At 40.3% G+C, this 24,947-nt stretch overlaps 1 protein-coding gene across 5 annotated transcripts; it reads right to left on the bottom strand.

Moving 5' to 3' along the window:
* Positions 1 to 4,358: 4,358 nt before the first annotated feature.
* On the bottom strand, positions 4,359 to 19,016 carry Piga (phosphatidylinositol glycan anchor biosynthesis class A). 5 transcript variants are annotated; one of them, XM_048335792.1, is made up of 6 exons: positions 18,979 to 19,016; positions 14,543 to 15,322; positions 9,720 to 9,852; positions 8,643 to 8,775; positions 8,285 to 8,491; positions 4,359 to 5,646 (listed from the first exon to the last, which is right to left on the bottom strand). In XM_048335792.1, exons 2-6 carry the CDS (start codon positions 15,258 to 15,260, stop codon positions 5,377 to 5,379), a joined length of 1,461 nt encoding a protein of 486 aa, XP_048191749.1. In that variant the 5' UTR covers positions 15,261 to 15,322; positions 18,979 to 19,016; the 3' UTR covers positions 4,359 to 5,376. The 5 variants fall into 5 exon arrangements, with proteins under 5 accessions (XP_048191749.1, XP_048191751.1, XP_048191748.1 ...); XM_048335794.1 differs by lacking the exon at positions 18,979 to 19,016 and adding an exon at positions 18,800 to 18,962; XM_048335791.1 differs by lacking the exon at positions 18,979 to 19,016 and adding an exon at positions 16,025 to 17,951.
* Positions 19,017 to 24,947: the final 5,931 nt, after the last annotated feature.

Here is a 24,947-nt window from a genome sequence, read left to right as displayed (position 1 = left end):
GAAATATACTCTCTTCACTGTGAGGCTAATGAAGGAGTAAGCCCAATTCTAAAATATGACCAGTTTAAAAAATGTTTTTTAATAGCCAGTCAGTGATGGCTCACATCTATAATCCTAGCTACATAGAAGGCTGAGATCTGAGGAATGTGGTTTGAAGCCAGCTAGGACAAGAAAGTCCATTAGGCTTTGATCTCCAATTAATCACAGAAAAAGCCAAAAGTGGAGCTGTGGCTCATGTGGTAGAGTACAACCCTTGAGCAAAAGGAGCTAAGGAACAGTGTCCAGGCCCTGAGTTCAAGCCCCAGGACTAGCAGAACAAAGTATTATTTTGGGTAGCATCTAATAAATGGTTCAACTTGATGTCTCTCCAAGTGAAAGTGTGAAGGACACCAAAGGTATTAGATGACTTGCTGTGACAGTTTCATCCATAACAAGGTCCCACAGCTACGATCCTTTCCAATCAATCATTGGCTTTCATTTTCAAGCATCAGTAAAGATAGTGGCTCTCTGGAAAATGTGGGCTATCCTTGATGGCAGAGTTATAATGAACTGGATGAAACAACAAGATTCCATAAATCAATACTTCCCCTAGATGGATAATATTCTCTCAGCGGTGAGCCAACCTAAGTGAAATTAATAAATCTTTACTCTTTCTCACCAATAGATGTCACTCCTTTCATTCTTGGGTATATTAAATTTCCTAAACTTTGAAAAACTTAATGAAATGTAGGCCAAAGGAAAATTGTTAGTGTAGACTAAACAAATCTTAGCATTTCATACAAAAATATGGGAGCTTTTCCTAGTACTCAAGAAAACTGGAAAGACTATGTGTCCAGAAGAACTGTTTAGCCACTATTAAGGAGGGTGATGAAAGCCAGTCACTGGTAGCTCCCACTTGTAATCATAGCTACTCAAGAGGGTGAGATCGGGCCGGGAATGTGGCCTAGTGGTGGAGTGCTTTCCTAGCATGCATGGAGCCCTGAGTTTGATTCCTCAGTACCACATACACAGAAAAAGCCAGAAGTGGCACTGTGGCTCAGGTAGAGTGCTAGCCTTGAGCAAAGAGAAGCCAGGGATAGTGTTCAGGTCCTGAGTCCAAGCCCCAGGACTGGCAAAAAATAAAATAAATATAAAAAGAGGATGACATCTGAGAATCAAAGTTTGAAGCCAGCTGGAGCAGGTCCATGAGACTCTTATCTCTAATAAACTACTCAGAAAAAGCCAGAAGAGCTGCAGCTCAGTGGTAGAGCACTAGCCTTGAGCAAAAAGAAGCTCAGTGACAGCACCCAGGCCCAAGGACCAGCCCACACTCAGAACAAGCTGGCTGGTCAGGGAGGGTGTTAAGAGGAGACAAATGGAGAGGAAGGATAGATGAATGCAGTCATAATACTCAATGTATATATGTGAAAATGGGACAGGTTAAGTAGATGAGTGGGGTTGGGAGAAATAGGGGAGCATGATGGAAGAGGTGACAGTGATCAAGATGCATTTTACTCATCAACTGACACGATGAAATGAATTCCCTTTGTGCAACTATTTTAAAGACAATTTTTTAAAAGGCTGACAAGTGAAAATAGTGTTGAGCCATGAGACAGTTTGTCCATTTCACTGTATTAAAGCACCATGAAGAACTGTTTATCCTCACAAGGGACTGATACTAACCTATGGAGTTTCCTTTCCTTTCCTTCTTTTCTTTCTTTTCTCTCTCCTTTCTTGCCTTTGTTTGTGCCTGAGCAGGATCTTGATCTCAAAGCCTCCATTCTTGCTCGGCCTAAGCTTGGTACTTGAGCCACTCCTCTGCTCCCAGCTTTTTGCTGGTTAACTAGTCGTAAGGTTTTGTCTTCTAGGGCTAACTTTGAACCACAACACTCAGATCTCAGCCTCCTAAGTAGCTATGATTATAGGCGTGTGTGCTCATGCAAAGTTGCTTTACCAGGCTTAGAGTATCTAGTAGAATACCAGTTTAGGAAAAACACGTGACTGCAACTACCTTGGCTTTTTTTTAATTGGCATTCTTCAATTATACTGTAAGGGTGACTATTAGCTCATGTCCACCAATGATACATATTGCTTTATACTATTCAATTGTTCTTTGGTTTTAGTTTTCTTTTGAAATATGGCTCTCCTTTCTATGCTATACATACCAAAAAAGTTGCTGTAGATGGGAGATGGGTGGCTATCATATTTGTGAGAGACAATCTTTACAACTGAGCATTATATCCGAGATGGACAGGAGAAAGGTTACTGATGTATCAGTATAGCTGATTAATAGTATATTTCACAGACAGAATAATCAACAGTACCTGAGCTTCTCAGCATCCAGCACTATTGACATTTTAGGCCAGATAACTTTGTTGTAGGGAACAATCAAAAGCATTGCTTAGCAGCAACCCTGACCAGTATCTATTCAATATCAATACCGAGCTCACCCACTGTTTACAACCAAAGATGTCTCCAGATATTGAGAGCTGTTCTGGGGGCGGGGGAACCCCCCCGACTCCCAGTTAAACCTACTGAGCCACAGACAATGATTGACTAGAATAAAAATATAAATCAAATTCTGCATAGGACTTTAATCTACATACCTTTATATAATTTTTTGGCATTTAGTAATGTTCTTTTGGGAATGAAGGGACAGATCGAGCCCTTTAAATGTATCTCACACACTGAACATGCCCATATTCCCAGTTATTCAGGAGATGGAGGCAGGAGGATTATGAATTTGAAGCATTTAGTGAGATCCTATCTCAATTATCAAATAAAACAGGACTGGGGTATAAAGTGGTAGAATGCGTGCCTAGCCTCTGCAAGGCAATGGCTTCAATCCTAGAACTACAAGAGACTTAAAAACAAACCATTGCCAAAGCAAAGTACATGCTGACTTATGTCATGGACTTTTTACCAAAAATAAATTCTGGGGGTAAGCTAAATCAAAACCTAGGAATGATGGTTGCTTTGTTCCACTAGCAACCAAGGGGCTGAGAAAGCTAGACATTTGCAAATAAAATCATAGCTCAAATTTCTCTTAAAATAGCTAGCAAGGTATAAAGTATAATCATTTAAGATACACACGTGTGCAAATGTATTCATCTGTCTTACGTGACAACTCTACTGCAATAACAAACAAGGGCTAATTTGGATCAGGAAACAAATACCTAATGAAACTTGGGTTATTTCTTGAGTTACAAAAATATATATTCTAGGAATAAAAAGTGAGAGAGTAACTTTCCATCTAAAGGATATTTTCTGTTTTACTAAGAGATCGAGCAACACATTACATTGAAAAAGAAAATGAGGAAGCAGGTGAGGGGATGCCCTCTCACTAGTAACTAATATTCTGTCCACAGAACAAGACCGACTCAAAAATTGTCAAAATGTCATTCTCATCTTTATTTCTGGATATGAAGCATGTTTCAACAAACCAGTTTTATATATGTACAACTCTTTTTTAACATCAAAAGAAATACAATATAGTTTTTAATAAACTCCTCATCAATGTTAAGTTCACTTTCAAATAAACAGTTAAGGACCAGGACAGAACAGTATGTTTCCACATACTGACCAGTACAACACTGACAGTTACATGTAAGATATCCAGGAAGCCTGAAAAATATCTCTGTAAGACAAAGTAACTTCCCATTTGTTCTAAGAAAAATAATTTTAATGTGTAAGTCACATATCTTACATGCAAACACAATTAATTTTCACCTTAAATAAATGACACTATTAAAGAATTCAACGACAACTTGGAAAATGTTAACAAGAGAGAAGAAAAATAGTGGGCCTTTAAAACTGCGGAGTAGAATAAATAAAATCAAATGTTAAGTATTTTTCATCCTACCATGAATATTGGCACTGTTTATGTCATTATTTGCATGTTAGTCTCAATGCATAAAATTCTAGTGGGACTGAGTGGTTTGTTATCAGTCCATTTTTCTGCCACAAAAGAAACCCTAACATCTAGACTTAAAAAACTGCACTACTGCATTTGTGTTTTCATATAAACAAAACAAAAATATTTCTCTTTCCTATCAGTGGCAACCAGGGTTCATATTCTTTTGAAAAAGTTCAAAGCGTTGTGAATGCTGCTGTTTAAAAAACTCTTGTAGAGAATCACAATACTGACAGAATCAATCAGTGCACCCATGGGTGCCACGGTGCCTTCACAGTCTTCTGCTCACAAAAATTATTCTAGAGTTGAAAAGGTTAATAATACACACCATGTAGATAACCTGGGGTTTGAAAACCCATGGCTCTGGGGAACACCGTAACAAAATCCACCCACAGAGACCGTGTTCCTAACGTTTTCACACTCAGTTCACTATAAATGAAGCATTCTAGAGTAATACCTTTTTGTCTGCACATTGACAATACTTAGCAGACATCAGCTAGGCCACAGTGGAGGGTAGTGGCTGATATCAAAAGGACAGGGTAGCAGCTGGTTTTGAGATGGCACACCTCATACATTCTGTTCAGAAAACACGAAGGCAGTTAAAAAGGCCTAAATTATGCACTGAAACATGTGCAGGGGGGTTCTGCACTATCAACAGTGATATCGGTCCCTAAAATTTACAAAACAAAAGTCTCTTCAAAAACACCACTAAAGACAAAAGCTCTACCTAGGAGAAAGGATACAACAGGATCAAAGAAGTACTCCTGGCCTTGCAAGCATGAACATTTTTGGCATGTTGGATATGTTACCAGTTCGTGTCAATTGTGACTACAATGAAGGAAGCCATTTGAATAATAACGAACAAATGCATCCCTGGTCCTTCATGGGAAGAACGACCTAGTACAACATATTACACAAAGCAGGTGCTTAACACACACTAGCAACACACCACCTTACTAAGAGACCTACCAAATGGATGTAATACTTTCTGTGTGGCCCCAACGTTTAGGAGCAGGATCAAAATGTCGAGTTAATGTACATGAACATGACTTAAAGTAGTTCACATAATTGTTGTACCACTCCTAAAGAAAACTTGTAAACATCTGGTAAATGTCTATAATTAATGGTAGAACATTAAAAAACTGGCCAAAAAAATGCCCAGAAACATTTGGCCCTTCAGCACCCAAAGCTCCCAAAATAGGTTAAAACATCTCTGCTAGAGGATTTCAGTAATCTGAAATTTTTCATACCTGAGTGGCTTAACTATTTTCTCCTAAATTCCAAGGAAGTGCAAGGAGTGTTGACACTCAGGAATTGCATATGGTTTTCTTTCCTCAAAATAAAACATTGAATGATATAGAGGTAGCATAACTGACAAACTTAAGTGTAAAACTGATAACAAACCAAAAAACCCAGGTTATTTTCAACCCTCTTAAATAGAAGTATTACAAATCCCTAGGGTTTTACACCAACCAGGCTGTCTTCTACCTGGTTTTAGACACCTTCTTCTCCCTTTCATTCCCTTCTTTACTGAGAGGACGCTGTTGAGTCCACGCCCCCCCTGGCCCAGTGGCATCCATGGCAACGTCAATGATAGAATCTGGAGTCATCCATCTCAGGAAAATGAGGAAGAGATAGTTGAATACAGCCAGCAATGCAAAAATGTATCCTGTTACTGGACCGCAGTGAGAAATGAGCCTGTCCAGTCGCTTGTTCATGGATAACACGGCTTCTCTTGCCACCCTCTCATATACCTGGAGGAGAGAAGGCCACAAATGAGTGCTCTGAGCCATCACACTCCTGTGACAAATGTCCACAAGTGTTTGAGCAATACAGACAGACAGAACTCACTCGTGTTTGCTGTTGTCATTGATACCCTTATTGAACTTAATCGTGCTAATTACTGCCATTCGGTTCAGTGCTTATCACAAGTACCTTATTCTGGGCAAAAAACGGGGCTAGACTCAGTGTATATATAAGCTACAGTTCTCCCTTTAGATTTCCATCTATTTCAGCCAAGTACTAGGATACCAAAGTCCTGGGAAGTCTGACTGGCTTGTCCGATCACCATTGCAGGGGCAATAGTCATTCAGTAGTTACCTTCAGCAGTGTTTGAGTAGAACTGGCCTTTCCAAGAGGCTTGAATGAGCAAAAAACCCCAACAACCTGTCAACAGCACAGTCAAGCACAATAAGATGGCTACAATCTAGCTGGCTTCTGGGGAGATGCTGCTGAGCAGAGATCCACACACTATACAGAAACACTGCACAGATTACACACAAAAGGGGCGATTCCCAAACATGGCAATAGAAGTCCAATGTTGGTCAACAAAATCAAGTTTACTGCTGAAAATTGGCAGTAGATGATGACCTGCTGAGCACAACACTCTGAAATACTAGAAAAACAAGGTCTTTAATCCGACTTGTTTACAACACATCCAATGGGCCAGTATTGCTGGGTTTTGTTGTTGCTGTTGTTTTACTTTGGGTTTTTTTTGCCAGTCCTGGGGCTTGAACTCAGGGCCTGAGCACTGTCCCTGGCTTCTTTTTGCTCAAGGCTAGCACTCTGCCACTTGAGCCACAGTGCCACTCCAGCTTTTTCTATATATGTGGTGCTGAGGAATTGAACCCAGGGCTTCATGCATGCTAGGCAAGCACTCTACCACTAAGCCACATTCCCAGGCCCCTGATGTTTTCTTTTAGTTGCATTTGAAGATTACTTGTGCTGAGTCTCATGGTCTATAAACTATCTCCTTCTGAATTCAAGGAAGTTCCAACATGCACTGCAAATTCTGTAGGTCAGTGACCTCTGAAAGGTACCAGATCTTTTCATCTAGTTCTTCTGCCCTGACTTGTTTAAGATACAAACATTGTGAATCAGAATGTTGAAAATCATGTGGAGCCTAATGAATTATGCTTACAGCATGAACTCCATTTTAAGTTTGTCATCTGTTTTCTAAGTAACATATTAAACTAAAAGGAGTTGAAAAGGACCAAAATGTCCTACAGTTAAGACCAACTCCAAACCAACCTGTGCATCTTGAGAGACAAAAAATAATTGACTACTATGATGATTCGTTACCAATGATGAATTACTGTTTCCAAAATATATACTATAAATTGCCACAATATCGATTAGAAAAAAATTTGACATTTTAAAACATAACTAAGAGAAAATAAATGGCTATTAAAAAACAAACAAACCCTGCCTAGCTCTTTTAATGTATGGTGACTGTCACCACAATTCTGTTCTCCTGTCTTTCTTACCTACAGCAGCTCTGACTCCTAAGGTTTACATGCTGTTCATCAAGAAGGTCAAGTCACAACTAAGGGATGTGTTCGTCAGCCAGGTTTGGAATCCAGGGTGCTATCACCAAAAGAACTGTCCAGCCAAAGATTTCTGTCACTCATAAGCCAATTTCGACCTCTATTCCCCAAGTGTCACATTAGAATCTAGAGAGTGACTGGAGATACATGAAGACAGGAAGATGGAGTTGACAGAGGCTGAAGAGCATACCCAGCTGACTCTCACTTGCATCCCCACAGGTCATCAGGGCTACTCTCTAACTTTCAAGGGAAAAATGGAACTACTTACTGCATATGGGGAGACACACCAGATGATTTCTCAAAAGTCAGGGACACTGTAGTCAAAAATTATTTGCTTCAGCCCGGCACCAGTGACCACACCTGTAATCCTAGCTCAAAGCCGAGGATCACAGATTCTTATCCTGTCTGGGCTGGCCTCAAACCCATGATCCTCAGAGCTCAGCCTCCTGAGTAGCTAGGATTTCACGCACGAGCCCCCAGTGCCCAGCTTCCACATATTTATTACTGTATCTATATACTCCAAAATTATACACAGCCTCAACAAAATTTAAGAGAAGATTTTAATGGCAATCCTGTCACTTCCTTATACCCAGTTTAATGAGGGGAGTAGACTGTATTACTAATTTAAGATGTCAAGTACAGTAATCGGACTAGAAACATTAGCCCAATATATGTACCAAAAGTAATGTGTAATTTATTTCTTTTCATTTGAAAGAGAATTTATAAACTTAACGAAACATTGAAAGGCTGCCAGGCCTGGTGGCTTATGCCTACAATCCCAGGTATAAAAAATACATAGGTAGGCAGGATCATGGTCCCAGACTAACATGAACAAAAGAAGTACAAGATCCTTCCTGAAAAACAGCTAGAGCAAAAAGGGATAGGAGTATGGCTCAAGTGGTAGAGCACCTGTCTGGCAAGCATAATGCACTGAGTTTAAAATCTCTCAGTACTGGGTGGATACAAATAACAAGAAATAGCCAACTTCAAGAGAAGAGAAAGCAAATGCATGCACAAAAACTCAAATAGGAGTTGAGATACAATCTTTCCTTAGCATGTCACATACTTTTTCTGTTCTCTCTGCGACATTCCTCCAGGTGTAGAACGTCTTCACTATGTTATGGATCTTTTCTGGAGATAGCAATGTGCCTGACTTCAGCTGGAAAATAGCTTTTTCCAACCCTTCACACAAAGATTTGACTGAAGGCTCACATAAAATAATAAGGTTTTCTGGGAGCACTTCAGGAATTCCACCAACCTTGGTACTTACAACCTTCAAAAGAAAAAACAAAGAGCACATGATCCACCATAATCATACCTTAAGAAAATCAATGAGACCAAGTTCAAAAATTACATTACTGTGGGTCTCATGATTTCATTTCAAAGTTCAAATACAGAATCGCAACAATGTAAGCCCTTTTTACCTGTAAACCACAACTGGCTGCTTCCACGATCGCCATGCAGAATGCTTCAGTAAGGGAGGTATTAAGAAAAATGTGTCCTTGAACTAGGACATTTCTAACATCCTTGTGTTCTAAAGCTCCCAAAAGACGTACCCTGGTTTGTTCAAATGAGAGGCAAAGACAGGTGTGAAAAATCATTCTAACAAAAGAAATTTAATTTCTAAATCAAATTTCCTATTTATATTATCCTTAGCTTATACTGGTGCCCCAACATATTTCACCTCAAAAGATTAGCATCAGACACTAATAGAAAATAATTAGAACATACACAACTATTTCTTTATTTTATGTGTATATGTACTGGTACTGGGGCTTGAACCCAGGGCCTGGGTACTAACACTTAGCTTTCTGCTCAAGGCTGGTGCTCTAGCACTTGAGCCTTAGTTCCATTCCTGGCTTTCTGCTGCTTAACTGGAGATAAGTCTCAGGAATTTTCCTGCCTGAGCTGGCTTCGATAAGGGATCCTCAGATCTCAGCCTTCTGAGGGACTAGGATTACAGGCATGAGCCAGTGGTGCCTGGCCGCATAGGTCTAACTTTTGTTACATATGGCAGATTTCACCTACTCCAAAACTAATTTTCAGTTAATGAAAATATTAATATTCTTTCATGATCAATGTTAAAGTATCATTTCTGAACAGGAAAATGGGCCTTTTGAAACTGACACTTCACACCTTCAATTGTTATCTAAATTACTGAAGAAATGACCTGTCCACACATGTAGCGTACAGTAATTTATAGATCTGTGCCATGTTATTTACACCACAACTCTATATGGCATGAAGTTTGCAAACTGTTCTAATCAAAGTGGGTAGGCTGTTTAGTCCCTTTCAAAGTTCCTCCTATACATGCTCCCCAAAGTCAAATAAATACTGGGATAATGGAAAACATGTGAATTCTTTTAAGGGTTCTCATCTGCATTGTATTTTCATCTCTCTTACATGTGGGAGAAACAACCTATCTAAGGCAAAGCATAAAGTCAAAGCTAACTATAGACAAATGATATCGTTTCACCCCATAGCATGTAAGCCACTGATACCTGTCATGTAGCTGGTATCTTTCCCGTACTTCTTCCAAAATGATTCTCTTTGGTCCCTCTCCTCCAATTATGAAATTTAAATCTGGATATTTCTGACAGAGTTCAGGTATTATGCCACTAAGCAAATCGGTCCCTACAAACATAAAGCTGAATGTTAGTAACGTTAATATTTAAACTTTAAAAAATGATCAGAATTAGCAACAACACATTCACTTGTTTAAAAAAAAGTGTCCGCAATGCCCTCTTTTAACCAGACAAATCATCTCTCTTAAAACCTTTACTGGAATGGTAGGGTCTTCTACAAAATGCCAGTGACCTCTAACAGCTGTAAGCTTTTGTTTTTCAGATAGAATCAAGCTGTCCTCAACCTATGATCCTTCTGCCTTAGCCTCCAAAGTGCTGAGATAACCATGGGCTTTGAATTACAATTTTTTTCCAGTCCTGGGGCTTGAACTCAAGGCCTGAGCACTGTCCCTGGCTTCTTTTTGCTCAAGACTAGCACTCTACCACTTGAGCCACAGCGCCACCTCTGGCTTTTTCTTTGTATGTGGTGCTGAGGAATTGAACCCAGGGCTTCATGTATGCAAGGCAAGCACTCTACCACTAGGCCATATTCCTAGCCCCCGAATTACAATTTTTGAAGACACAAACTTGAGGTGCATTGTTATCTTCCACATTCCCAAACAATTCTCTTTCAACATACTACTTTTTAAGTTATTCACTTGTACACATCACCTATTTTCAGAAGAGACATCTAAAGATGCCTACAGTTTCACTGGTTTTCTCCAGAGCACACAGCTGACTACAAAGCTAGGTGCTGTCCTAAGATCTGTTTTGTTCAGTTTTATTAACCAGTGAACACTCTGACCATGGTAAAGTCTACTGGATCTACTTAATGCAGAGACCTATGTACCTGAAGTCCAAATTTTTTCTTTTCTATAAAATTCTATTAGTCTATGATTCTATTTCCTGCCATAGGAGAGGGCTAAGCAACAAAGTCTAACGGCTGCCTCTACTTTATCCAAAATACAGTTTCTACAGAAAATTTTGCAACGAACACTACTGTATTAGCATAACTTAATAGTTTATTCAAACCAGTGTTAGCCCATTTCCCTTGAATGGGAATAAGTGAGAGTAGCAGGAACACAACTGTCAGCATCCCTAGGATAGAAAGATGAATGTTGATTCCTTTAAAAAAAATAGAATGATTTTCTTATAACTTGTAAAGGCAACCTCAAGCAATATAAAGAAATAAGATAAACCATGTCCTTCCAATTTGAAAAAAGTGACTATCCAAAGCAACAATATTTACACTTAGAATTTAGTTCATCAACATTATAAATCATACATTCAAAAGGAAACTTAAAATAATTCAGCCAAAACTAAGACTATTAATTTAAAAATGTATACACACAAGTAAACTGCATTTCTTACATCACTCTTTCCCCAAATTGGTAGATCGATTCTTTCTAAAACAGACGGTGGAAAAATGATACATATAAGGTCATTTTCATCAATTAATTCATAGTAGGATTCATCACTTAAACTCTGCTGGCAATTTCAAAATGATTGCTTATGCTAGAAATAAATTCACGTGAAGCTTTTGTAAATTATTACACAGCAATTCAACTTCTAGATAAACTGGATGGTGGCTTACAATTCTTTGCATTTATTTCTTTTTCTTCTTTTCCCCCTTCTTGTTCCCTCCTTTGCAGGTGGGCTGGAAGGTAGAACTGGTTTGAACTCAGGGCCTTGAGCTTGCTAGGCAGATGCACTACCACTTGAGCTATGGTCCTAGCCTTCTTTCCCACCTTTTCAATACAATGCTGAATCCATTCTTCAAATTAAAAAAAGCCAATATTCTAACTGCTGATAATAGCTACCATTTACTGAATACTTACTGGGCTAGCAATGTATTTGAAATGTACGTCATTTAATCCTGACAACCACAAGAAATAAAACTGATTAATACTGCCACTGCTTCATAATAATATTATAGTAATAAAGGGTTTTTAAATTCCTCACTATAAAACTTTTTTTTTGGTTCCTGTAAGGAGACTGACTTTCAATCACAATACTCACACAAAATAGACATGGAAAATTCTGACTCAATTTGCTTTTAAATCTTTCTGATACCAGTTTAGAGAACTAAGCTTAATTTAAAAATGTATACACACATAAGTCACAATTCTTTTATCAATATTCTGACCAACCCTAGAATAACAGAGGCCCAGACAGGGATAGTAGAACAGGAGATTCAAGAAAAACTGAACTCCCATTTGTAATCTTTTACTTTATAGCCTGGGTGAGTTACTCTTGAGATTTTTCTTTTTCACATGCAGATGACATGTATCCTATAGTTACTGAGAGGGCCAAGTGAGGTGCTGTACCATGCATAAGTTCTATTAACCTCAGAATACAATATCGTCATCACCACGAGAACCAAGAAGTGAGATGTGCCTGTACACACATACACACACAAAAAAAACCACCAGGACACCCTGACTGAGGAAGGACTCAGAAGCTAACCAGGAAAACTCAACTAGGATAATTTGGTTTATTCTCTCTTAGCCCACTCCAATGGGTCTTTGATACCTGATCCAATGAACACTGCCTGATGAAATTAATCTGCTGGTTAATGGACTATTAATATAACTACTTGCTTTTGAGCAAGACTGTTACTTTTTGTAGGGTGCTGGCATTTGGAGACGATTCAGTAGGTATTTGTTATTGAACTGAGAACAAGAAAAGGCCATACCTTTATTCCACTGGTGCTTATTAGCTCAGCTAGTCAAAGCATCACACGAGTAAACTAAACAGGTTTAGCATTTGTATGAGCTGTGTATGTTAATACTTGATCAATGCAAGCATATTCTTATCTCATAAAATAAAAGTAAGCAAAACCAGGCACAGACAACTCATGCTTGTAATCCTAGCTACTCAGAAGGCTAGGATTTAATAATCATGGCTTCAAGCTAATCCAGAGAGGAAAGTGGTTCAAGTAGAGCATCATCCTTGAATGAAAAAAGGGGAGAGTGCCTAGGCCTTGAGTTCAAGCCCCACTGCTAGCAGCAGACCAAAAGTAATCTACCTTATTTTACTAAAAAATAGTTTAGGCAAAATTTCTAAGCTACAACAAACACATCACCAATATCCCAAGAGGGAATCAGAAAAAACGAAAAACAGTCCATTCATCTCTTTTAGTTAAAGAAGTGTACCATTGCTTTCACCCTGGCAAATACAGTACAATCTAAGTTTTCTCATCAACCATCAACCTTCACTTAAATGAACTGTTGGGCCAATCAAGACTTTCCAAAGATGAACTATACACTGAGAAAGGCCTTGATGGCATACCACTGAGCTTCACAATCACAAGTTGGTCGCATTTGTTCAGAAGCCTTAAATGCCAGTTTTACTTGTCACTGAACTGAAAAATGAATCTTAAAAAGTCACATCAACTGAGAATACGAGTTTGTACAAAAGCTGGATTTTTACAAAACCCAGCATATTGTTGACCCCTTTAGGTTTTCCTTTCACATAAGAGAAACGTAAAGGCACAAAGCATTAAGCTTTGTGATGGCAATTGTATAAAATGATGTAGCTAAAATCAGTGAAACCAGAACTTGACACCCAAAGCGCTACACCAAGGTACTATATATAATTCAGTGTGTGTTAATAACCACACTTGAACAGTAAGTTCAAATCTTTAACAAGAGTATGTATTAATTTTTAACGAATAAAAACAACAGTTAGTATACTACTATGCCTCCTAAATGGCTACAGAATAAAGTCAGTAGGACCTTCAGCATTAGGAACAATGGACACTATTTCAAAACTCAGTGCTTCTCTTAGTGCAGTATTTTCCTTACGAGTATGAGATGCAAATGATGTGGCTCGTGTCCAACTTTCAGTGACATATTTGACTAGTGAATAAGTTTTTCCAGATAGCATCTGGAAGACTTAAACACAAATTCTTTGGCATTGTATACCATTCTAATAGTGTTCACTAGTGCTGTAGAGGTACTAAAAGCAATTCTCCGGGCTAATGACAAGTACTTATTGAGTACAACTTATGTGAAATACTTTATGGGAACCATCACTGACCCTTTAGGAAGTTCCCAGTGATGCCTAAATTAAAGGAAATGAAAAATTTGAGATGCAGCAAAGCTGAGTAACTTGTCTTTGACCGCTCAAAGGGACAATCAGGCTCTAACCAGGGCCATCTACTCCTCTTTTCTTCACCACTCACCTGCCAATATATTACTAATGTCTTATACACAATTAAGTGAAACAAGCATGCTCTCAAACAATAGTGCACACAAAAATTCCACTGATTTTGATTATATATAATATACACATATTATATATATATATGCAGAAGTTATAAAAATCAAAACTTTCATCACCAGCTGCTTTTCTTTTTCAGCTTTGTACTTTTCTTGGGTTTTAAAACAATTCCAATGAAAACACATTAGTTTTGCAATCAGCAAGAAAAGGCCATGCGGTGAGCTATGTCCTTTACTTCTTATCACACATGCCAGGCTGTTTTAATTTTCCAACAGTTCTTATCAACTAAAGAGCATCAAGGAATTTCTTTTGCTTTTTTAATAACTATCAAAACATCAAAGGCTGTAGGGGTAGCATTCATCATCATTCTAAAAATTCTTCTTCTTGGAAATAGGAGAAATTTGACCTTTCTTTGCTATAATTAAGGCAGAAGCAATTATAAAATCATTAAACAAAGTCATTGTATGCAAGTATTCAACAGCTTTCTACAAGGAAAATAAGAGTCTGAAATGCAAATATAGCTATTGTTTCATTACCTTTTCTGTAAACAAGTCTGCTCACAACAACAATAGTTATTAAACTCTTATGCCTCCTAAACGGGTCTGGAGTGAAGTCAGTAGGATCTACAGCATTAGGAATGACGGACACTATTTCAGGATTCAGTGCTGCTCTTAGTACAGTATTTTCCTTACTAGTGTAAGAGACACAAATGATGTGGTTTGTGTCACAAAGAGACACAGTTAGAAGCTTGTTTGTAAGCACCGAGCTGACATCAGCAAATCCAAAAAGGGAATGATCCGTGAAGACTGTCTGTAGCCCCATTGTCTTGGCGTGGAAGAGAGCATCATGGGCCATGGCAGAAAAAGAACTATGGGAATGGATTATTGTAACTCTCTCCCGAACAAATATGTACCTGAGCAATGGCAGGCTGTGAAAGAGGGTCGTGGCTGTAGATTGGTTGTACATGACTTTCAGAGGCAAGTAATAAACTTTGAGGCCATTAGTGAGGTAACGGATGCCTTTGCGATTTCCATAAGCATGGGTGACAATTATGACCTTGTGCCCTCTTTCAATCAGGCACTGAGAGAGCTGGTAAATGTGGCTTTCCACACCTCCCATATTTGGGTAGAAAAAGTCAGACACCATGCATATACTATGGGTACAGGTTGTATGGGAGGAAAGGCTTCCAGGGCTAACTGGGGAGAGAGTGGCTGAGTGAGGCAGGTCCTGTCCGCCTCTTCCTGTTAAGGCCATGCTGAGATGGTTTAGGCATCAGTTCTTAGAGCGAGCCAATTAAGAAATGTGTCCTCTGTTACCTGAAAGACAGAAAAACAACATCTTAGCTCAGAGAAACAGCACATTCTGCATTCCGGATCCTGCCCAACAAACTCCTTCTGGACTGTATGCATATGCACTCCATCTCATACATATACTGAAAAGCATGGGATAGCAACCTCGTACATGCGCAGATCCCTTCCCAAAACTCTGCCAAGTCATGATCTCTCCTTTCCCTAAGAAAACCTCTCTGTCATCACCATGACCACACTCCAAATCCTAGAAAACAAATGATTAACCACAGGTTTTCTTGTGAGCTGTCTAGCTTGAGCCCACCATTTGCCATAAGGGTGTAATTTCCCTCACTTTCTTTCTATTGAACTCTTTGCTTTGCCACTTAAAAATAGTTATAGCCAGGCTGCAACTTAAAAAAGTTTTAGTCAGGCACTAGTGGCTCACAGCCATAACCCTAGCTACTCAGAAGGCTGAAACCTGAGGATCCCGGTTTGAAGCCAACCCAGACAGACAAACCCATGAGACTTATCTCCAGTTAACCAGCACATCTGTAAGTGGAGGTATGGTGTGGCTCAAATGGTAAGAGCACCAGCCTTGAGTGTAAAAGTCAAGTCAAGTAAGAGCTTGAGGCCCCGAGTTCAAGCCCCAGTAGCAGCACACATACAAAGAAAAAAATAATTTGTTAGCTTTTCTCCTAGAAATAAAAAACAAGCATATAATGAATTTACTTGTTGGAAGTGCCTCTGTGGCTCAAGTGGTAGAGGGCTAGCCTTGAGCTGAAGAACTCAGGGACAGTGCCCAGGCCCAGAGTTCAAGCCACACGACTGACCAAAAAAATAAACAAAGAAAACAAGAACATAATGAATTCACTTGTTTGACATTTATCACATACCATACAACAAAACTAGATTCTACAATGGCTTAATTTAATTCTAAAAGTGCTGCTACACGTAAGTTTTAAGGATACACTACAGTATATATGTGCATACTTCCCCTATACTATTATCATTTTATAAAATATCAACTATACATCAGACAGTATATGTTAACATTTTTCTGTAATATATACTTAAAGAAGTTAGAGATAGCTGTCTGTTTTGTTGGTGACCACTCCTGGCCCTTGCATTTAAAATTTTTCCCCTTTACTTTTTCTAAGACAAAGTCTAGCTATGCAGCACAGGTTGGCATTAAACTCAGCACCCTCCTGTGTCTGTATTCTGAGTTCTGGGATTAGAGGTGTGGACTGCCACAGGTGGTGTTCCCCTTTACATTGGGACCTGGAATAACCCAAAGAATAAAGTAGAAATGATATTCAAACCTTTGGCCTTGGGCTACCCTAAACTATCACTTAAGTCTAGCTAATGTGCTAGAAGGGAAAGACATTGTAAAAGGTAGATCATTCACATAACATGGAGAGTCAGAAGCCCAGCCATCCCCATATTCTTTCCTGAATCCAGTCTCTAATCAAACTATTAACTAAATGCAGCCTCCCCAGTGACCACTAGCAAAAATAGCACAAATACCTATGCCTAGAAGAGTCCAGAATAACGAAAAAACAATACAGTGGCTACTATTTTATACCTATTTTATATTGTGTTAGGGAGAAGTTTATCATACAGCTAAGGATAATTAAAACAGGCTAGAATTTGAAACTAATTATACTGGTCCACCACCTAGTTTTATAACATACTTTAGAAGCACAGGCTTGCCCATTCATTCATTTGTGTGAATGCCCACTTTTGTGCTACAGTGGCTTCCACAGAGAACACATGATCTACAGAGAATAAAATATTTTCCATCTGGCCCTTTACAGAAAGTTTGTTGATTCCTGCTCTGGGGTTAACCACTGATTCAATTAATCTAATAAGTTTCTTTTAACTGGGGTGTTGGTGGCTCACACAAGTAATACTAGCTATTGAGGAGGATGAGATCAGAGGATTATTGCTCAAAGTCAGGATAGAAAAGTCTGACAGTCTATTTCCAATTAACCAGCAAAAGGCCAGACTAGAGTCATGGCTCAAATATAATTATTGGCTGTGATCAACACACACACACACACACACACACGGTTCTGCTAGTATTAGCTTTGTGGTTTACATCTATCTGAAGTTAGATCTGTCTTGGGGAACAACTTTTTCAAGTGTCACATAGAGCTCATATCCCTTTCCTTATTCAAGGACAGTGACATTCAATCTGGTCCCTTCACTTTTGTCTTAACCTTTCTTCTACTTGTCTTTTCTCCAGGAATGCTCCTCCTTTCCACAAAGAGTTGGAAAATAAGGGCTAAACTCAAGACAGGCAAGACTTGGGGCAATTTCCTACATCTAAAGTGAGAAATGATTATCTCATGGGTCCTATAACATCCTAACAATGTGAAATCCTCATTCCACATTCAGACTTTTCACTAAAGGGACTTTTGGACAAAGTTAACTATATGATTAGAAGCCATCCTTAAGTGCTTAGTTTCCAATTTCTCCTGAAAAATTCAGAAACTACAAATTAACTGTGTGCAGAATATTCAATATCAAATCTAACAAATTCATCTACATTTTAGGTATACTCAAAATACACCATAAATGCTAATTAAATGGAATGCACAGAATATTGAGATTCCCAAAATTTGCATTTATAAGTTGTTTAACATTGTCTTACTGAGTTTTTGCACATACATTCCCAAGAGCTTGAACTCAGGACCTAGACACTCTCCTTTAGCTTTCTTGCTCAAGGCTAGTGCTCTACCACTTCAACCACAGCTTCCCTTCATCTTTTTTGGCAGTTAATCTGCTGAGATAGTAGTCTCACAGAAAGGAATCTCCCAGACTTTCCTGCCCCACCTGGCTTTGAGCTGCAATACTCAGTTCTCAGACTCCTGAGTAGCTAAGAATACAGACATAAGCCTCCAGTGACCAGTTTTTATTTAGCTTTAAAAGATAAAAAAAAAGTGGGAAGGAATAAACCAAATATAAATATTGAAAACTTTGTCACTCACCTCTACTGTTGTGACAAGTCTGCCTACCATCCTATTATTATTGCTAACAACTCAAATACACAGCAGAATTACATAAGTTTACACTTTAAAACTGAAGGTAGGCTTAAGACATCTAGTCAATCTCTTGTGCACTTTACCAACGGGAAAGCAGCCAAGTTGACTAGAACTCCACCCTGCCACTTAACGTGGTCAAGTCCGGGGGGGGGGGGAGTCTGTCTTAAAATTCTCGACCACGGCCAAAGAGTTCCAAGCAGTTACGGCAGTAGTAGAGGCTCCCAGGGAATCCCAGGGCGGAAGCGGGACAGCGGCTCCAGCCCGTCACACCTACGCGGGGTCTGAAGTAGCTGGAGAGCGCTTGGGGCCAGGGCCAGGGGCAAAGCCCGGCCAGCCAGCGACCCTATGTGGGACAGGCAAGGTCTGGCCCAGGCCCAAGGGGAGGAGGAAAACGGTCGAAAAGTAACCAGGAGTTGGAAGCCCGGGGTCCCAGAGGCCCTAGTCCCTCGCTTTCACTAACTTCAGCCAACGAACCCGCTCCAGCCCCATTCCACTACCGAGACGTTCCAACCCGACTTCCGGTCCTCAAGCCGAGCCATCTCCGCACCCTCAAAGCCTTCCAAGGTCCTACTGAAACCACACAAGCCGGTCCCGAAGAGGCCGAGACTGCCGGAGACAAGAGGCCAAAGAAACACTTACCGGCAAGCCCCATGGCCGCCCGTGTCCGGACCTCCCGCGGCTGTAGCCAGAGTCCCACCCCGCTGCTTTAACGTACCAATCCCGGGCGTCCGCGCCCGAACGCCGCACCCCGGAGACAGCCAATTATAAAGAGGAATTTGGATCACGTGCAAGAGCGACGCTCAGTCAACCCCACCCTTTAGCGCGAGAGGTAGCTTCAGCGACCGCTAGCGCTGGTCTCCCGAAAGCCTGTGGAAGGCCAGGAGCATGCGCGGCGTGGTTTCCTAGTTACGGCGTCTCTTTTCGGGAAGCCTGTTCACGCCCAGCTGGCTTCTGATTGGAGAGATCTGGGATGCGGAGGCTACGGAAGCCAAGAGGAAGCCAGGGTCTGAGTGGCGTTTTGCTGACATGATTCGTTCCTCAGCAGAACGCTACTGGTTCTTACCACTCTGGCAATGTTGTCAGATGAAACAAATTAAAAATAAACAAACACAAAGTAAAAGCAAATCAAAACAAATAAAATATGAGGCTCGAATTTCAGATAAACAATTCTTTTTACCTTACTATGCCCCCAATATTAAGGACTTCCCTCACAAACAACATTCAGTTCCTTAAAAACAATATTCTTCTGAAATTCATATTTGACCGCCCAGCTTGAATTTTATCTGGAGTTCTGAACTGAGAAAAATCTAAGAGCTGACTTGAAATCTCTACTCCCATTCAAATTGGTTCAAGTAGCTGTGGTGGTGCTTGGCCAGGAAGCCATGGAATCTGGAAAGATCTGGAATCTTTCACATTAGTACTGGAAATTCTCCACCTCTGCCATGCACTTTCGTGAATAAACTCCTTTCTGAGCACCATCACTGCCACCATTAGTGTTACTCCTTTTAAACCTGAAGCATGCCTATGTATCCCTGAAGAATTCAGCTTTTTTTTTTTGATGCCCTCCTCAAGACTCCGAGGATTATTTATTTGTATTTTGATAGCACTGTGGCATTAAACATTCGTGCTCTTGATATTGAAAGACTGCAACACCTAAATCAGATGCACTGTCCCTATGGTCTCAAAGAACAAGTCCATGGACACAAAGGAAGAAGTGCAACAGCAAAGATTTATGGAAGAAAAAGATAAGCAGAGCTCCTGCTATACAAGAGGGGTAACAAGGGAGAGTACCGCCTAGGGGACATTGTGCAGGGATTAATAAGGTGTTCTAGGAGAGCTAAGTGACTGTCCAGATCATAGGAAAGCCAGTGGGCCAAATCAGCCCCTAGACTCAATCAGAGGCTCCACACAGCCTACACTGTGTCCTTTACCCCCTCTGACTGAGTGCCTATTCTAGCATATACCTCTGGGGTCCAGTCACTTCACTCTTCAAGTCTTTCAGGGGCAATGGACCATGTTGTATGCTCAGTGGTTGCCATGCTCTGCTGAGCTAAGCCATGGTGATGGAGGTAGGAACTCTACAGGAAGGGACCATTTTCCCAATTGCCTAGCCAAGCTATTTTTCTGCTCTCATTCTAACTTCAGCCCTAAGTATTAAAAAAGTAAAGAAATTGGGAGTCTGCCCATCAAATGCGTGAACATTTGATCTCATATGGGTACATGATTCCATTCATAGTTAAATCTTAAAGAATAGTAAGACTAATTTCTAGTAATCAAATGTTGTAGCAGGATTAAGAGATAATTCTAGTAATAGTGGAGTGCCTGTATGTGTGGCCTCAAAGTATGTCTTTAGAGTATTTTCTTAAAAGGCACTAAAATTACATAAAATACTTACATACACTGATTTCTGATTACATTTAAAATGATATAAAGGTAATCAGTGCCGTTCATGATATTAAATGACCTAAACAGAAAAGATGTGAATTAAGTGTATCATCTTCCCTGGAAATTCAGTTCTTTGAAAATGCATATGTAAATAAGATCCCTTTGATAATTTTGGAATAAGAATGTAACCAATATGTATTTAGATTCTACTGTCTATTTGAAAAGCACAGTGAAGAAAAAAAATCTGGCAATCAACCACACCCCCAAACCAAGATGAAACTGAGGCACATGTAACTGTCTATGATAAAAGGAAGTAGTGGGGCTGGGAATATGGCCTAGTGGCAAAGAGTGCTTGCCTTGCATATATGAAGCCCTGGGTTTGATTCCCCAGCACCACATATATAGAAAACAGCCAGAAGTGGCGCTGTGGCTCAAGTGGTAAAGTGCTAGCTTTGAGCAAAAGGAAGCCAGGGACAGTGCTCAGGCTCCAAGTTCAAGGCCCAGGACTGGCAAAAAAAAAAGGAAGTAGTGCCAGGCACTGGTTGCTCAGGCCTGTAATCCTAGCCACTCAGGAGGCTGAGATCTGGGCATCACAGTTTAAAGCCAGCCCGGGTAAGAAAGTCCGTGAGACCCTTATCTCCAATTAATCACTAGAAAACCAGAAGTGGTGCTGTGGCTCAAGTGGTAGGGAGCTAGCCTTGAGTGGAAGAGCTCAGAGACAGCACCCAGGCCCAGAGTTCAAGCCCCACAACCAACAAGAACAACAACAAAAAAGGAAGTGGTAAATATTATCATGGAAATATAATGAAAATACTAGAAGTTTGGGGGAATATAGTACTTCTGTATTTAGCTAGAAGAGTAAGTGAAGACTACCTACAAAGCTCTTGGGAGCAAGGTCATTACAAAAGCCTACAGAGACCCATGGGTGACGGTCAACCATTGCTGCATGATTATGACAACAGAAAAAGAACTTGGTTGGGCACTCGGGATAAAGACCCCACGCCCACACCCATAGAGAGGTTCTGCATCCCTCACGATGGCCTTGAGCAGTTGTGTGTGCCAGCCTCTGCACATCACGTCATAGCTCATTGCCCCTGGAAGGCATGCATAGGAGCAGTGGGCTGATTGGGCCCTGGAGAGCTATACAGGAACAGAAAGATCATCCAGTCAGTGAGGCTAAATGATGCAAGGAGAACTAGTGTAGGATGCGTAGAGCCTCTGACTGTATCTGGACCCTGATACAGCCTGTGGACTGTCCAGTGATCTTAGAGTTATATAGCTCTCTCCTAACCAACTTAACTAACCTTAATTAACCTAATATAACCCAAGCACAGACACTTAGGTAATGCTTTCTCTGGGAACCCCTCCTGTCTAATAGGTGCTCTGCTTATCTTTTGTCTTCAACAGGTCTTTGCTGTTTTACTTCTCCTTCTTGGTCCCTAGACTTTTTTTTTTTTGGCCAGTCCTGGGGCTTGGACTCAGGGCCTGAGCACTGTCCCTGGCTTCTTTTTGCTCAAGGCTACCACTTAAGCCACAGCGCCACTTCTGGCCATTTTCTGTATATGTGGTGCTGGGGAATCGAACCCGGGGCCTCATGTATACGAGGCAGGCACTCTTGCCACTAGGCCATATCCCCAGCCCCCTAGACTCATTTTTGAGACCATAAAGACAAAGGACCTGTCCATGTGTTGCAGTCCTTCAGAATCATTTACACAAGGAAGAAATGTGGCAAGAAGAACAGCATTTCAGAAAGAATGACATCAAGTCCATTTTCTTTGGGGAGGATCCTCTACCAGTTTGCTTTAACTTTCACAGCAATTGCTATTTTTCATTTCACATTTCTTCCAGACACAAAGAAACATAGGCTCCATAGTTTCCCTCATTCTTAATAATTTGTTTATGACTAGGATAGTCCTAGCAGAGAATCACAATAGCTCAGTAGCTATGTACATATGACCTTATAAGATGATGCTAATCAAAAGGAACTCCAAGATATGGAAACAAGAGGGTTTTTTTTTTTTTGTTTTTAATGTGCTACGTGAAGTTATTCCTTTTTTCTTTTGGTTTTCCCCCTTTGGTTTATTCCCTGTTGTCACTTTCTTTGATTTTGGAACCTTGTGTCTTGTATACACATTTACCCAATTTGGGGAAGGGAAAAGGAATAACAAAATGATGAGATAAAGTACAAAGGGTGAACCAATGCAACAGGGATACTCACAAGACACTACGTTGGAAATGAACTTTACAGCTTGGAGTGGGGAGTCCAGAGGGAGGGAAAGGGCTGGGAATATGGCCTAGTTGTAAAGTGCTCACCATGTATACATGAAGCCTTGGGTTCCATTCCTCAGCACCACATATACAGAAAAAGCTGGAAGTGGCGCTGTGGCTCAAGTGGTAGGTGCTAGTCCTGAGCAAAAAGAAGCTAGAGACAGTGCTCAGGCCCTGAGTTCAAGCCCCAGAACTGGCAAAAATAAAAAAAGAGCGAGGGAAAGTGGGAGAAAAACAAGAGAGAGGGTAACAATGTTTGACAAATGTACTCATTGCCTTACCTATGTAACTATAACCCCTCTGTTCATCACCTTTACAGTAAACTTTAAAAGAAGAAAATGGGCTTGATGTTAACTGAGCCTGATTTCCAGCCAATAAGATATTTTCAATTGATATTTCATAAGTCCTCACACTTCTCATTCTACTTCAAATAGAAAATAAGAGAAACAACATAAAAATTTGTGCGGTAATTAATATAAAAAAAAGAACCAAGGAGAAAGAGAACCAAAATGCAAAGTGATGATCAGGACCAAAGCCCCATAGATCCTAGACTCCATATATGGTAGTGGGAATGAATAAAACCGGGTTCAGCTCCTGTCAAATAATAGAGACTAAGGGAACTCTGTGTGGCTGGGGACAGGAAGGAGCATTGTGAGAGAGATTTACATTGGTGGCTTTCAGCAAACAACTTGCCAATCATCTTCCCTGTCTAATTGCCTTCCACATTGACTCTGGGATGTGACTGTGTGAATTTGCTAGGCCACTGGGACCTCAATGAATGAGAGACTACGAAGGTTTGATAGGTGTTTATGGATTGGGTCTTGGTCCTATTGGAACCATTCCTCTTGAAAGCCAATGGCATTACTGTGAAAAGTAAAATGTTAAATGATGAAAAGCCCCATGGAGAGAGGACTTGAAAAATGAGACTTCATCTTGGTGACACCAGCTAAATGTGAGTACTCAACATAATGTAACCACTGGGATAATCTCATTACATAGTTCCGGTTAACCTTTCAAATTAGGATAAATAATAAGTCAATGCTGTCTCAAGACACTCATTATTAGGGTGGTTTCTGATATCTACTTTTTCTGATTATGCCTTTTCCTGAATATCCATATTTTTTAATTCATTTTTCTCTTTAAAATATTTTCCTTAGCTGGGAGCTGGTGGTTCATACCTATACTCCTAGCTACTCACATTGCTGATTTGAGAATCATAGTGTGGAGCCAGCCCAGACAGAAAAATCTGTGTGACTCTCATCTCCAAATCACCAGCAAAAAAATTGGAAGAAAAGACATGATTGCCTCCAGACTCTGAGTTCAAGCTCAACTATCATCAAAACAAACAAACCAAAGAAAATGAAGCATATTTTCCTTAACATAAAATATAGAGTGGTAGGGGCTGGGAATATGGCCTAGTGGCAAGAGTGCTTGCCTCATATACACGAAGCCCTGGGTTCGATTCCCCAGCACCACATATATAGAAAAGGGCCAGAAGGGGCGCTGTGGCTCAAGTAGCAGAGTGCTAGCCTTGAGCAAAAAGAAGCCAGGGACAGTGCTCAAGGTCTGAGTCCAAAGCCCAGGACTAGCAAACAAACAAACAAACAAACAAACAAAATACACAAACAAAATATAGAGTAGTAGAGCACCTACCTAACAAGTTGTAAGCTCCAAGTTCCACATCAAAGTAAATAAATATAAAGTAAAAGAAAACAAAAATTTGATCAGCACAAATTCCATCATAGAGTCCCAAGATAGTGAGCAAGACACATGAGAAGAGGGGCTGGGAATGTGGCTTAGTGGTAGAGTGCTTGCCTGGCATGCCTGAAGCCCTGGGTTTGATTCTTTAGTACCACATAAACAAAAAAGACTGGAAGTGGCCCTGTGGCTCAAGTGGTAGAGTGCTAGCCTTGAGCAAAAGAAGCTGGGACAGTGCTCAGGCCCTGAGTTCAAGC

Source organism: Perognathus longimembris, chromosome 28 (genome assembly GCF_023159225.1).
Source record: "Perognathus longimembris pacificus isolate PPM17 chromosome 28, ASM2315922v1, whole genome shotgun sequence".
Classification (NCBI taxonomy): Eukaryota; Metazoa; Chordata; class Mammalia; order Rodentia; family Heteromyidae; genus Perognathus; species Perognathus longimembris.
This window is presented reverse-complemented; position numbering and strand designations above follow the sequence as displayed.

Excerpts from the sequence above, each read along its gene's own strand:
- Piga (XM_048335792.1), bottom strand. The coding sequence starts at position 15,260 with ATGGCCTTAACAGGAAGAGGCGGACAGGACCTGCCTCACTCAGCCACT. Across the intron at positions 9,853-14,542 it reads CAGACTTGTTTACAGAAAAG|GGACCGATTTGCTTAGTGGC; the intron begins GTAATGAAACAA and ends TTATGTTTGTAG. Across the intron at positions 5,647-8,284 it reads TCGCAGAGAGAACAGAAAAA|GTATATGAGAGGGTGGCAAG; the intron begins GTATGTGACATG and ends TCTCTCCTCCAG.